This window comes from Melozone crissalis, unplaced genomic scaffold (genome assembly GCF_028551555.1).
Source record: "Melozone crissalis strain CALT ecotype California unplaced genomic scaffold, PUWL_Pcris_2 ptg000347l_1, whole genome shotgun sequence".
Classification (NCBI taxonomy): Eukaryota; Metazoa; Chordata; class Aves; order Passeriformes; family Passerellidae; genus Melozone; species Melozone crissalis.
The window spans coordinates 186,594-200,852 of NW_026536094.1; the positions used below are offsets into that span (position 1 = coordinate 186,594).

The 14,259-nt window shown below is 38.7% G+C and overlaps 1 protein-coding gene across 1 annotated transcript in view; it reads left to right on the forward strand.

Moving 5' to 3' along the window:
- Nucleotides 1–14,259, forward strand: part of LOC128949960 (inositol polyphosphate 4-phosphatase type II-like) — a gene marked incomplete at its 5' end in the record, with an annotated part of 107,856 nt that overhangs the window by 25,884 nt on the left and 67,713 nt on the right. Inside the window, 3 exons of the mRNA XM_054294853.1 lie at nt 4,542–4,672; nt 7,712–7,816; nt 11,049–11,157. Coding sequence (XP_054150828.1) covers nt 4,542–4,672; nt 7,712–7,816; nt 11,049–11,157 — 345 coding nt within the window. The remainder of the gene's footprint in view (nt 1–4,541; nt 4,673–7,711; nt 7,817–11,048; nt 11,158–14,259) is intronic.

Here is a 14,259-nt window from a genome sequence, read left to right on the forward strand (position 1 = left end):
ACCCCCGTCGAGAGGGGTAGTGAGGTAGTGCTACAGTCCAAGTTAGAATACCAAGCTAAGCAGTGGTGTAAGGCTGTCCTAAAGATCCTCGGCCCCACCACTACCAGACGGACCCCTTACTCCCTTCCCCGAGGCGTGTTTTTAATTGTGGCGACCGGGCGTGGGCAGGCATCCCCTCTGGCCTGGTCGGAAGGGCCGTGCACTTTTGGCCGGCTGACACTGTTTACCCCCAACGTCACTCAAATTATCAATTGGAAGAAGACAAACATCACATCTAAATTGGCTAGACCTAAAAGAGATCTCAAGGATCTCATTGAGGATTGTGATGATGAAATTACTCATTGGTCACACTCAAAATCCGTCGCCTTTACCATCTTGTTGCCTTGGGTATCGGTGGCGAAGGCTCTAGGTGAATTGGGCTGTCTAGAGTGCTGGGTGGCTAAACAAGCAAATTTTACTTCGGCCGCGCTCTACGACCTCCTCACAGACGAGGAAATAACAAGGAAGGCGACACTCCAAAACAGAGCAGCAATAGATTTTTCTATTGCTGCTCCATCATCATCACTGTGAGGAGTTTGAGGGCCTCTGCTGCCTGAACCTATCCTCTCGAGCCGAGGACGCCAGACATTCCATCAAGAGGCTGCAAGACCTTGTCCATCAGGTCAAGCAAGAAACCTCTGACTGGCTGGGGGACATTTTCAAGGGTTGGGGCCTCAGCGGGTGGGCCGGTTCCATAATAGAATCTGTTTGCAAGGTTGTTCTGAGTTAATTAGTACTTTTAGTTTTCATTATTTTGATCCGCGGTTTGGTCCAGAGACTAATGGTCAGAGATACCTCAGCATCTGTCAACCATGCCGCAGTCCCGTCGGACAAGCCCATCGAGCTGGAAGACCTCTCCTCGGAGGCCGAAGAAGCTACAGATGAGGAAGGGGCGACTGCACCGTCCTTCGACCACCCAGGGGCGGGCGGATTCCAGCTCGAAGAAAGCGAGGCCTGGCCGGACCAGCCGCGAGATCCTGAATTTTAAGTTTCTGTGGACTTCCCGTTCTTTTTATTTTATTTGTTAAGAAACGGGGAGATGTTGTAGTGTGTTTTTAAGTTTCTTGTTTTGTTCCCCCATTTTAGGTATTATTCTCTCCCTGTTCTTTGTAAGATGGTTCTTCCCCCTCCAGTTTTCCCGCCACAGAGTCTTTGGCAGTTATGTTACCACGGTTACCCCTGTCCCCCTTATTTGTCAATCTCTCAAGTTACATAACTGCTCCTCCCTTATCCCACCATATAAGTAAAGTTTTCCTCCTCCCTGGGCCCAGTCAATCACCCCCCACTCCTCCCTGCTTTCGAGAACATTCTTCTCTCTGGGGTCATAGTTGGCTGGCGTCCCAGGGCCCCTCCTTATTGGATAAGTTCTTGTGTCAGTTTTCTTATGTACCTCCCCACATGTTCCCCTATTGGTTAGCTGGGCTTCCCCTCCCGTCTCCACCCCTTCCCTGTAAAACTCTGTCTCCCCCCGTGTTCGGGGCCATTTTTGCTGTGGGTTTTTCCACCTGTTGGTTTGCCCTGTGCTGCATGTGGGCTCTTCAATAAACCGACGTTTTACCCCCAGCAAGTGGTCGCCTCCTCTCTCGTCTCGTCCAGCGCGAACCCAAGTCCGCAATCCAGCCCAGCCCGAGGCCAGGACGCCAAGGGGGGCTGGCCTCAGATGCGCAGGGGCGTCGGCCACTTTACCCCTTCAGCTAGCCGGACTTAGGGCCGTGTACGCCCTCGCGCACTGATGTTTTGCAAAAGTAGATTTCAGAAGCTCATTTTGCTTAGCGGAGGCCAAAATCACTTAGTCTTCTAGGTTTTGAATTTGTCATGTTTGCTTTACTAGGAAACACATCATTAGATTTTTGAAGCTGTATGTATAAAAAATTGCTACTTGGCCTTCATACAGCATTTTCAGCTTATGTGCTTTTTAATAGCACAATTGTTGTTTGACACAGTTACTGGTTGAAGTGGATTTTTAAAGTTATTCAATGAAATAAGTTAACATTAAAGTATTAAAATATTATTAAAAATTTCAACAATTGTATTAGTGTGAACTGTAAACTTTTTCAAAAATGGAAAATATTATGGTTTTTCCACTCTGTGTACTTTTAGAAAAGGCCTTTCATGTAATAATAATAAAGCTTGGTACTGTGGAGTATTGTTGATGGAGTTTAGATATAGAAAAGACAACTCTTTTTTCATTCATAACTCAGAATTTTATGGAGTCAACAACAGCAGTGATAAACTGTAAAAAGACCACGAGACATAAATCCAATTTAAATGCTCTGTCTTCTATAATTTCATTAGAAAAAGAAATAGATATAAAGTGAGGCTATGAGACTGTTTTCTATGGAAGTGTCTGCCATATAATCCTGTTTTCTAATGGTTTTGATTTTGCTGGAGTTTAAAATGCAAATAAATTCAGAAATCGTAGTCTTTAAAATTTCCACGCTGTGTATGCTCTAGATTGCTATAGCGCTGTACTCTCACTTTAAGCATTGTTGATGTGTCTTTTTTTGCCACATATTGAAGACTGAATTTTTACTTCATTGATTTGTACATGTTTCTGAGGAGAAACAAATACCAACCTTGTCACCAGTAATGGGGACAGGATTTGATATTTCTTGAAGACCTATTAAAATTAATATTCCCATTGCTATTGATGTCAGTGGAGTTAACTCTCAAACTTCAGTTTGAGACCAGCAGCTCCAGGCATGAGCTTAGATGGAGGCAGGGATGTAGTTCTTGGATAGAATACTCTATTCCTATACAGAAGGAGTAGTAAAGTTTTGGAAGCCAGCCAGGTCCAAACATTGTTGCTAAAACTATTAAATCAGACACCATAAATATTAAGGGCCAAAACATTATCGCTGCACATAAACAAAATTGCATACCCTGACAAATTTTACACACTTTGCTGAGAAGGAAGCCCTAAGATTTTAATTGAAAGGGAACCTCATGTTATACTGCTAAAAACTGGCAAAGAAAATGGTCCCTGAGAATGTTTGGTTTATCCTCTCAAATCCCTTCGTGACAGATTGTTCTTATGCTACAGCATTACCAGTTTGTATTGCTGGAGGAAAGTTTAATTGGTTCAGCTTCAGGAGCAATTAAATGGCAGAAAGTAATAATATCGTTAACATAGACTGTCAGCAAGTCCACGTGTTGTGTCTTTGTTTCCATGTTGATATTTTCAAGAACATGTACAAATGCAATGCTTTAATTCCGCTTCCAGTGCAGTCTCTCTGGTTTTGATTGTCACCTACACCAGGAGCAGAGGTCTGCCTATGGAGCTTGTTCTGACTGCACTGCTCACACTAATGCAAAGCTAATAATGATGGGGAAAGCACCACCAGTGTGTTGCTGTTCCATTTAAGAAGTCATTTTAAGGCTTTTTTGACTAATGGTCAGATCTGCTGCTCACATAAGTGAGCTCTGTGTTCCTGCGCTGCAAGCTCACTGGTCCTTTCCTCCCTCTTTCCACCTCTTCTACCCTATTTTTGCTTTTTCTTACATAATTTTTCTGTATGCAAGAACTGTCTTCTGGAAGACTTTTTGGAGACTTCCAAGAATTACAGTGGAACACTCTTCTTGATGCTCCAAGGAAAATAATGAAAACTGGTTGTGTTGCAAACATTTTCTCCTGTTAAATTCCAGATGTTTGAAGACTGACTGAAGATCTTTTATTTTCCTTAAAAGCAGGTCCCACAAAATGGCTTTGGGAGAGATACAGGAGAAACTTCCTCTGCAAGAGGAAAAACCAAACAGAAAGCCCAAAATACTAAGCTTGTTTGTGCAGGAAATTCAGATGATCTCTATTTCACTCAGGTCAGCTCTCAGGAGTGTACAGGAAAACTGATAATTTACTAAAGGATTTCCTTTTGGATTTCCAGTGACCTGTTTGGTTACCACAGCAGTACTTTTTTGACCTGATGAACACTGGACATGACATTTTAGGGAGCAGGTGTTGGGATTTTTTGTGTATATTTTGTTTTGAATCCTGAAGAAATGTGGTGAGAGCTGATGTGTTGATTAAACTGAATTTGTAGAAACACTGCTAGAAATATGTGTTTATGAAATGTTTATGAAAGTATACAAAGAGTAGTGCATCAAAACAACCATACTGAAAGTTTTGCAGGAAAAAGAAACTTTATATTCTTTCCAATGTTGTTTAATATCTCTTGAGATAAAGTTACTTGCTCTGAGCACAACTCTCTGGAGCCTGGAAGCCTTCTTTCCTTCATGAAAGAAGTGGTATTTCATTTTGAAGGTTACTGCATTTATACCAGATGAGTTTTGAGCACAAAAGTTACTGCATTATCTACTGACATAATTTATTGTTTACTTGTAAAAGAGAGATGAAAAGCAGATCTCACAAGCAGTCCGAAAATGGATTTTATTTCAATTAGAAATCTTTCTGATGTTTTGTAGCAAACTTGTTTTAGATTAATTTGGATGAACCTTGATAGATTAATGAGTTAATTAGCGCCTTCCCTTTTTGCTTTTTGGTACAGGAATCAGGAGCTTAAAGACCTGGGAGAGCTTGCTCCTCACTGGGACAACATGCGCAAAAGTGTAATTGCTCACTGTGATCAGTTGCTGAGCATGTACCAGGACACTCTGGCAGAGCTTGGGAAGCATACAGGTGGGAATCTGTGATTTTATCTGGAACCTTTCAGAGCTTACTAGATTGTTAGCTATAAAATACTGGCATATTCAGTGGGAATAAAATACATAAAAATCTTAGAATCAAAGGATGGTTTGGATTGGAAGGGACCTTAAAGATTATCAAGTTCTAGCCCACCTGGACCAGGTTACTCAAACTCCCATCCAGCCTGGCCTTGAATACTTCCAGCAATGGGGCATCCCCAGCTCCTCTGGGCAGCCTGTTCCAGTGTCTCACCTCCCTCCACATTAAAGAATTTCTTCCTTATGTCTAATCCAGATCTCCTCATTTAAGTTTGAATCCCCTTGTCCTGTCATCACATGATCTTGTAGAAAGTTCCGCTCCAGCTTTTATTGTAAGCTCCCTCCAGGTACTGAGGCAGTAAGGTTGCAATTGCATCAGCCTGAAATCTCTTTCCCAAGCTGAACTGTTCCAATCAGCATCTCTGTGGCCTCCTCTGGACTCACTCCAGCAGGTCTGTGTCCCTCCTGCGCTGGGAGCCCAGAGCTGGATGCAGAGATCTTGGTCACAGAAAAGGAGAAATCCGATTTGAGTGTATTAAAAAAAACCAGTCTCTAACTGAAAGTCACCTTTTTGAAAGCAGTCGGTCAGCTGCTTAAATATTTGGTGGGGGAAAAAGCTCTTGTGTTGCACTAAATGTTGTATAATTATTTCCATTTTGTTGGCAGAAGTGACGTTTCTTGTATTTATGATTGTTTGTCATCATCAGAATATCCCAGTTCCAATTTTGGCATCTACTGTCTAGCCCAGTATGGCACTTCCTGATTCTGTTTTAAATAGTATCTATATGTATTTTCAATCTTTGCCTAATTAATCTTGAAAGCGCTCCATAAAGTGTCGTAAACAAGCCAATAAATACAGATAATGACAGATCCAATGTAATAATTATAACATTCAGGAAGATATTGAGGGAACATTTTGAGATTTTAAAAAACAGACAATATAATCTCTTAAACATAAACCCTGCAAGACCTGTGTTGTGCAAAGTGGCTTTCTAAAGGGTTTATAATGTTAAAGGACCCATCTTAATTGGGTCTTGAGAGAAATAATGTGGTCCTGGGAAACTGAGGTCATCCGGGAGGAGCAAATCAGCACATGTAAAAGAGAAAGGGACATTAATCAGAAAACAAAGCAGTCTAATACAAGATTGTATACAAGATCAGAAAAGCGAGCCAGACATAGATTTGATTTAATACTGTAGTTGAACAAATAGTTACGTTGGGAGCACGTTGAAATTCAAGTACTTATGAAGTAGAAATTGCTAAGATTAGGGATGTGAGTACAATTTTAATTCAGACTTTTCAGGTCAACATATTTCAAGGCATGCCAAAAACCATTTTGCTGTTCAGTGTAGCCAGTGCAGGTGTCTTTCTTCATCCTAAAACATCGCCTGAGTTTGTGTTGAATTGTTCAGAAGGGCAGATGGCACCTGCAAATAAAATTTCTCCAAAATATGCTCATGCTTCCCCAGCACAATAATCTCACGTTGGGCTTTTTGAGTGATACCCACTTGAACTCAACCAAACTATTTGGGAATTTAGTGGAGAAGGCTGTTAGGAGACCACCTAATTTCTTTTTGAAGTTGAGAGATTGCTGTGGAAGTATGAGGAAGCCACATTAGTGTTAGACAGCAATTTTGGTTTACCAGCATATTTATTGAAAATGGATGTTTAAGAAAGTTAAAACTATTTCAGATTTGAGTTGTTTTGGCAAACACTTTTATCCTCAGTTATGGGAGAATTTGAGAGAATGTAAAGCATTTTATTGTAAGGAAATATACCAGGAAGATATAAGTGTTAGGAAACAAAAAGCCCAGTAATTTCAGGTAACTCTAAAGCACAGATTTGGTGATATTGGGAGGGAGTGGAACTTTGAAAATTATTTGTTTGTTTCAATCTGCATCATGGGATTTCCTGTCTAATCTAAAATTTTGACTCCTGGCTGTGCTCTTCATCTGTATTAAATTATAATTTTAAGTTCCTAACTTAGGGAGCAGCCTGAGCATGCTTGGCTGGTCTGGAGCATCGTTGGTGCCCTCTGGCAGAGTGGTTTATATTGGGAGGCTCAGTGCTCAGTCCTGTGGCAGTTTCAACAGATAAACACTAGCAAGTCTTGATTGGGCAAGCAAAAAACAATTTAAAATATTTTCTTTATCTTTTTATGTGTTTGCTTCAAAAAAAGGCTGAACCTTGGCAAAACTTATTTAAAAATTCCATCTGAGTGAGAGGAATTTTAGTTCTAGTAATTAATAGTTGGCGAAATGATAGAATGTTGGAAAAGTGGCCTAGGTGAACGTTGGGCTGCCTGAGTTAGAAGACAAGGCCACCTCTCTTTCCTAATCTACACCCTTTTATTTTATACAGATTCTGTATTAAATGTGTTCAGGTAAATTATATTTTCATGCTGTCGGACTTTAATTATTTTTCTTTACGCTACCAAAAAACTACTCAAATTCTAATGTTTTGGAAATATACAGCCATATTAATTTGTTTTGTTTTGTTTTTCCAAGGCATCATGCCTCCTCTGAACAAATATATAGCTTTTCTTAAGATAGTTTGTGTTTCTTTATTTGACCTTTCTAGGAAGAACGCATAGCCTATTCAATACAATACTTTTCTTCAAAGAAAATAATCTTACTTGGAAAAATGCAGTGCCATCATAGCTCTGTAACCTCGCAGTTTTAGCACAGAATATACACAATGCACATTAACTGCTGCGTTGTCTCCAGCAGACTACAGACTGATTTCAGACAGCAGGGAAGAGTATCTGTCTCCCAGAATAAAACAGTTAGATTGCTCTGTGAATTAAATGCTGCTTTGCTGCTTCCAGTATGGATACATGCTGAGACTCAGTGAACATTTCATCTCCTAATATATAATTATGCATTGAAGGTAAATTAAAGACAACTCCTCACATACAAGTATTGTCTCCCTTTAAAAGGAATACAAAAACATCTGGGTGGTTAAGACAATGATTCTTTAAACTTTTGTTTTTCAGGTTCTTCCTTTAAATCAAGCTGTAGCAAAGGAGAAAAAACACTAGAATTCATCCCAATAAATCTTCATCTGCAAAGAATGCATGTGCATAGTCCTCGACTGAAAGGTAAAGAAATTCCCCAAGTATGACTAAGTGTGCTTTGAAACACAGTTTCACTGAAATCTAGAAATCACATCCAAAGTCAAAGCTCTGCAAGGAATTTCCCTGCCTCGTCTTCTGATGCCACAAGTTGTGGACAATTACTGCACATCTTGGAAAACTAGGGGCTGGTTAACTAAATTTCTTCCAAGTTCTTTTCTAAAAACAGATTCCAAGAATGTGCTCATGTTGTTCCTATGACACTTCAAGCAAATAAGTAAATGGAGAATATGTGCTATTTTGGCTCAGTGTTGAGTGAAAATACTGCAAGCTTCCAACATCTCCTGGAAAGGGGGATAACTTTCTCTAACATGGTCTGTGGTTCTTTTTAACACAGAATTCTGTTGTTGCCACTTGCATATGATTTTAGCAGCTTCCTTTACAGATCAAAGATCATATTGATACATATATATGACCAAATGGCACAGTGAATAATTTGTTGATCAATTGAGATCTGATAAATTTGCTGTAACTACAAACACAGAAATTACATTCTGATATGGTTTTTGCCTTATTAATACACTCTGCATCTAAGATTGTAAAACAGGAAATAAAAACAGTGGTAAATTTCCTGTTTTGTACTGTGTGAGTATACATCCACTTCTAAATTGGGACACAGGGGCTTCCAATTATCTGTTAGATACTTGTTGGTTCAATATTTTGTTATTTGTTTTACTAAAAAATTGTGCCTCCAAATATTTCAACAAGATGGGGATTTATAGTGACATAATGTGATAACACAGATTTTAATTTAATGTTTTCAAGTTAATTAATTAACTGAAAAGGATTTTTAGGTTTGTAATGGGGGCCAGAAGCTTAACGTTGTCTTTTCAACAAAACCTCTTTGTGAACAGGACACTGTTCTATTTGCTAAATAAAAAGAGAATTTGAGTGAAATCTGTGACTTACTTAAGCACCCACAACTTTTACAGTACTGGAGTTTTGTTTTGCTTTTTAATGAATTTTCTCCCTTCTTCTCCAAAACCATTTTGCTTTGCACACATCATTAATTGATAATCAAAAAGAGTACAGGAAGAGATAAATGTTAGAATTGTTCTAGTTGTCTTCCAAATTTGGATCTTCAAATTATAAAACTCTGCCTCTGTTAGTTAACTGATGTTCTTCCCTGTGTCTTGTATTAGATATATGCAGGCTAAGCAGTTTGCAGCAATTGCTAATTGATCTGGAATAGGCAGCACTTCGATATGAAGTTGGTCTTTCTCAGCTCATGCTTTGCTTGGCATATATCAAAGGACACCTGGAATATAACCAGGAGAATGATGCTGGAAGGGGAAGAATAAAAATTCATGGAGGTGGCATTTAAACAAGCTAATGATCCATGGAGGTGTCATTAGCCCTTACACTATCAGATATCTTAATTTTGGGAATGCAAGATAGGTTTTTATCCCATCTATTGTATATACACATTGGTATGTGGGTTTTTTTGTGTTTGACATGTATAATAATAGGTTTGCTTTTCCTGAACTTTTGTTTGGGTTGTCATTGAGTACTGAAATGGAAGAGAAAGTGTGCTTAAGCTTTCAGTAGGAGTAGCTTTGAGGAAAAATACTGTTTTCCTATGGGTCAATGGTATCCTTATCCATTTGATAAACCCCACATTGTGCTCTGTTCATCATACTAGAGAACTTAAATCTGTATATTGACATAGCTTTGCTTTTATTTCTGTTTGCAATATGTGCTTGTTTTAAATAGATTTGGTGAACTGAAGTGGTTTTTGTTTTGCATCTGGCCAGTTTAAGACACTGACTGCCTCCTCCTCCTCCTTATTGTCAAGTATCAGTGGAGTCCTAATAGCTGAAGAATATGTATTAGTGATAATCTGTATAAAGACCTAAAAGAATGGGCTATTTAAGAACCTTGAGGCTCACCTTAGGCAAATGAAATTATGTCACTTCTCCTTTTAAGTGGATATTGAAGAGTCACCAACTCATTAGAGCTCAAATCAATTTGAGCAAATGTGTTCTGAGATTCAGCTCAGGAAGTAAGGCATAGTTCATTAACTGTGAATCATTTGTACAGTGCTCATGCTTCTGGGCATATTTATCATAACAATGCAAGTTCTATTTTAGGAGAGGTCTAGATTTTAATTTACATGGGAAACTTCTTTGAGGAATAAAACAGTTCTCAAAAAACATCCTGTAACGTTTCCTTTAGAAATGCATTTTAAAGATGAGGCATTCGGAACTGCACTTTTGTACCTCCAGTAAGTTCAGGTACAAAACAGGTACTTACTGTAAATGTAAATTTTTAAACTTAGAAAAAAATAGTTATGTGGTGTGGGATGTAATTAAATCTTCATCTCCACCCTGAGAATCAATCACGAGCTCTTTGAAAAATGATGTTTCACCTCCAGTTCTGTAAGCATATATCCACAAAAAGAATTCATCCCCTATGTCATAAGGCACCAGGTATATACAGAAAGAGACAACAGATTGTTTTCTCAGCAAGCATTTCATTAGTATGATTTATTTCCTATTCTGGTAGCTTCTCAACTGACTTTGTGTTTATAAACATATATAAGAAGTGTATATCCTAGAGCAGGGCTCACCAATTCAGCATTAAACACCATTATATCTGAAAGTACAGTAGCATTACATCCGAACAAATTCAAGCTAGAAAAGGAATAGGGATTTTTACTAGCCTAATTGACTTCTCTGGGAATGCAGTGAGTTTGTTGTCATTTGAAATCTTTTAATCAAGATTAGATGCCTAAACAAAGAGATGCCTTCACTCAACCAAGAGACAAGCTTGATGCAGGAATTATTAGCTGTGATTCAGTAGTCTCTATTATTCAGTCAGACTATTCCATCAAAATGGTCTCTTTTGACTCTAAAATGCTTGAACATGACTACAAGTTAAATAATGAAAGGGGCAATAGAGTGGAATACGCAATGGGCCAATTTACTTGTCAGCTTTGTAAACTGCAGAGCTGGAATATTCTTCTACTCAGTGGCACATAATTTACATATAGCCATAAATCAAATGAACTTTTTAAAGTGTGCAGTGGCTGTATAGAAAGATTGATTAGCTCTTGGGCCTTCTTGGGACATGGATTATCAATTATTCCCTGGAAATTATATAGACTTGTCCTTACTTTTTGTGGAATAGATGTCATAGTGTTTCCATGATTTAGGGATAGAAGCATTCAGATGTCTGTGTTCCTCTGTTCCCATTCCAGATGCTCTGTATGATGTTATCACTGTGGGAGCCCCAGAAGCACATTTCCAAGGATTTAAGAATGGTGGTCTCCGGAAACTGCTGAGTAAATTTGAGGCTGAAAGACGAAAGTAAGTATTCTTTCCAGCAGCTGGGAAAATACCATTAAGGTTGCATTAAAATGCTATAAGCTCACTGAATAACAAAACAGTTTATCCTGCTGAATGAATGGAAGATTAAAATCTGGTAGGATTGAACACTGCATTCATAAAATATTCCCCTTTTTTCCCCTGCTTTGATGAAAATTGAAACACGCTCTACTTCTTGTGTTAAGACCAATTTTGAGTAAACACAGGAAATTACCTCAAGCTGTGCTGCAGGGTGTTCAGGTTGGGAGGATTTCTTCATGTAAAGGGTTTTTGTGCATTGGGACTTGTGGTGGAGTCATCATCCCTGGAAGTGCTCAAGAAAAGGCAGGACTCGGCACTCGGTGCTGCGGTTTAGTTGATATGGGGGTTGTTCTGTCAAAGGTTGGACTCGATGATCTTGGAGGTCCTCTGCAACCTTAATGGTTCAAAATTATGATTTTTTTTCCTTGTATTTTAGGAAGCTGGAGGTATATCAGTACTTGAAAACCTGCTGTTCAGAATGAGCGATCTCTTTGGCAATTCTTGTGCTAAGAGGAATGTATCTGTAGACAATTTTTAAATACAGAAATTGTAACTTAAGGTAGCAGCTTTATTTCTGACAGGCCTGGGTGTATGCTAAGGTAGAAGTATTTTTAGTACGCTGTGAAAAAACAAACTACTCTTATTCTTCAGAAAGCCAAAATAAGACTAATCAAAAATAAAGGTTTCAGTTTATTGTGGAGCTCAAATGCTTTGTTCACTGTTGAACATGCGCCAAAGTGTTAGTCACATCTTTTCCTAAGAATTGGATGTATTTGTGTTTGTTGCTGTGGCTGTTCAGATTTTTTCAGTAGTTGTGACTGCTCAGTGCTCCAGCTGATGGTGCCAACTGCAGTGTTACAGCATTCCAAAGGGAAAGCAGGGAGGGAGTGCTCTGATCTAAATTACCATGACAGTCCACAGAAAATTAATTCCATTATAGTCAATGCTCAAAAAAGTTTCATGGATAAAATATCATAGAGAATAAAAGGGAAATTATTCAATTCTTCTGTTGACTTCTAGGTTGAATAGGAGCTGGCATTAATATTAACATCAAACAAAACCCAGCAGATCTAGTTGCTTTGAAAGCTGTATTATTGAGGGGGTCTTGCTTGCCCTACACAGTATAAAAACCCTGTTAAATCTTCAAAAAGCTTTCATTTCCCTGACCACCTCTGATGCTGAAACCTGCCAATGAAACACGTACATCATGTTGATCACATAAGACGCATCGAGAAACTCGGTGTTAATATTCTGCTGTCAGCAAACTGGTATGGGCAGCCTCATCCCCATCATATGAGGGCCTAGAAAGTACATGTTTTCTGTTGAAGAAAATGTCTGAAGACACTTCTTAAAGTATTTTCTCCTTTACTATCTGATTAATGCAGTTGCAATAGTGATTTGTGGGTTTTTATCATAAAAATTTATAACTGAAGCCGCTAGATATAAATAATATAATAGACATAATCCTTTAAAGTTATATGATATAAAGTAGCATTACAGTTCTCACAGTGCTCACCTTTCAGAAAATGAACCATTTCTTACTACATTCTCAATCTTATAATGGACAAATTTATTTCACTCTGGCGACAACAGTGCTACTTTGCATGCACCTGTTTATTTTGCTGGATAAAGGTGTTTTGAGGACACCTTGTGTCCCCCGGGGCACCTTCTGCAATTTGAATTTCCTGTTTTATGATGGGGCTAGATTTTCTGAAGATTTTGTTGAAGGAAGAAGTGACACCTTGCGATGTCAGTCAGAATACAGAACGAACAGGAAAAATGCAGATTCAGCAGCCGTTTTCTCTAGGCTAACTGAGCTGAAGACCTAATGCAGGACGTGGGAAGAGACTAGTTCTCAGCCAATCCTAGCAGCTGTCTAGATGTGACAGAATTGCCTTGCGTGTTTTTGACCTTCAGTCTGATTATTAGAGCAGTTTATCAAAATATTCAACAGTGTCAGCATATTGCAATATATTTCTTGCGCAGTCTTAGACTTGTGGAATTTGCAGACAAAGAGAAACAGTTATCTGGTAGCATTTGCAGTTGCAAAACAAAAACAAGACTGAGACATATGTTTTGTGAAAGTTTATCAAGCAGAAGAATGTGGAAAATGTGTATGTGAAGATAGTTCTGGCGTCTTTTCTATTACACAGAATATCAATCTTTGTGCAGACACAAAGGGAAAGTCCTGTATAATAATATTTACAAAAATACAGTGGCTTTGCAATTCTTCTCTCATTTATTACCATCAGGAATGTCATATCCAATTTTTATAAAAGGCACATTATAAAAAAAAAATAGGACCTGAAATGAGAGCAAGAAAGGCTTTTCTTTTAAGTGAAAAGTTTCTGGTATGTGATCTGAAGAATGTCCATAAAGCAAGTTTAGGACTGAAATGACCGCTGACAGTCATGTGGTTATGGTTAATGATGGCGCCAATATATGGAAATGGTCAAGTGTGGTTTTATATGCTTAGTGAAAGCTTTCAAACTTTTCCCAGAAAGCATTATAATACAGTTTTCAAAAGGTACCTGAGTCATAATTTACATATGAGAGGTATGTTTTCATTATGCTGCTGCTATTCTGCACTGGACCTACCCATGCGGCCTTTACCCTAATGCAGAAGTTTCATGCAGTTTGTGCCTTAGGACACCTGTGAAAAGTTTCTCTTCTGCCTAACAGTGCTTACATACCAGAGCTGCATGCAGCACTAAGCTTTAAAAGTAGCTGCAGAGGAGGGAATGTCGCTTACTTGTGAGTGGGAATATCTGTTTGTGAAGGCTAAGGCCACAGAAAACCTCAGCTAGTCATACATGCAGCAGTGTGAACACAACAGTTAGAAACTTCAAACGTGTTGTTTCTGAAAAATAATTACACATTCTTCTAGGGGGATTGAGAAAGTTGCTCTCAAATTATGAGAGGAACTAAATATTTGAAGTTGTGTCGTGCTTTCTAGGGTTCTGAAAATGTTTAAATTGTCCAAATAATTACCAGTCTGGTAGTGCACTTCATTCTGAAGAGTCATTCTCTCTTCACTAATTCCTTTACTTAAAAGCTATGATT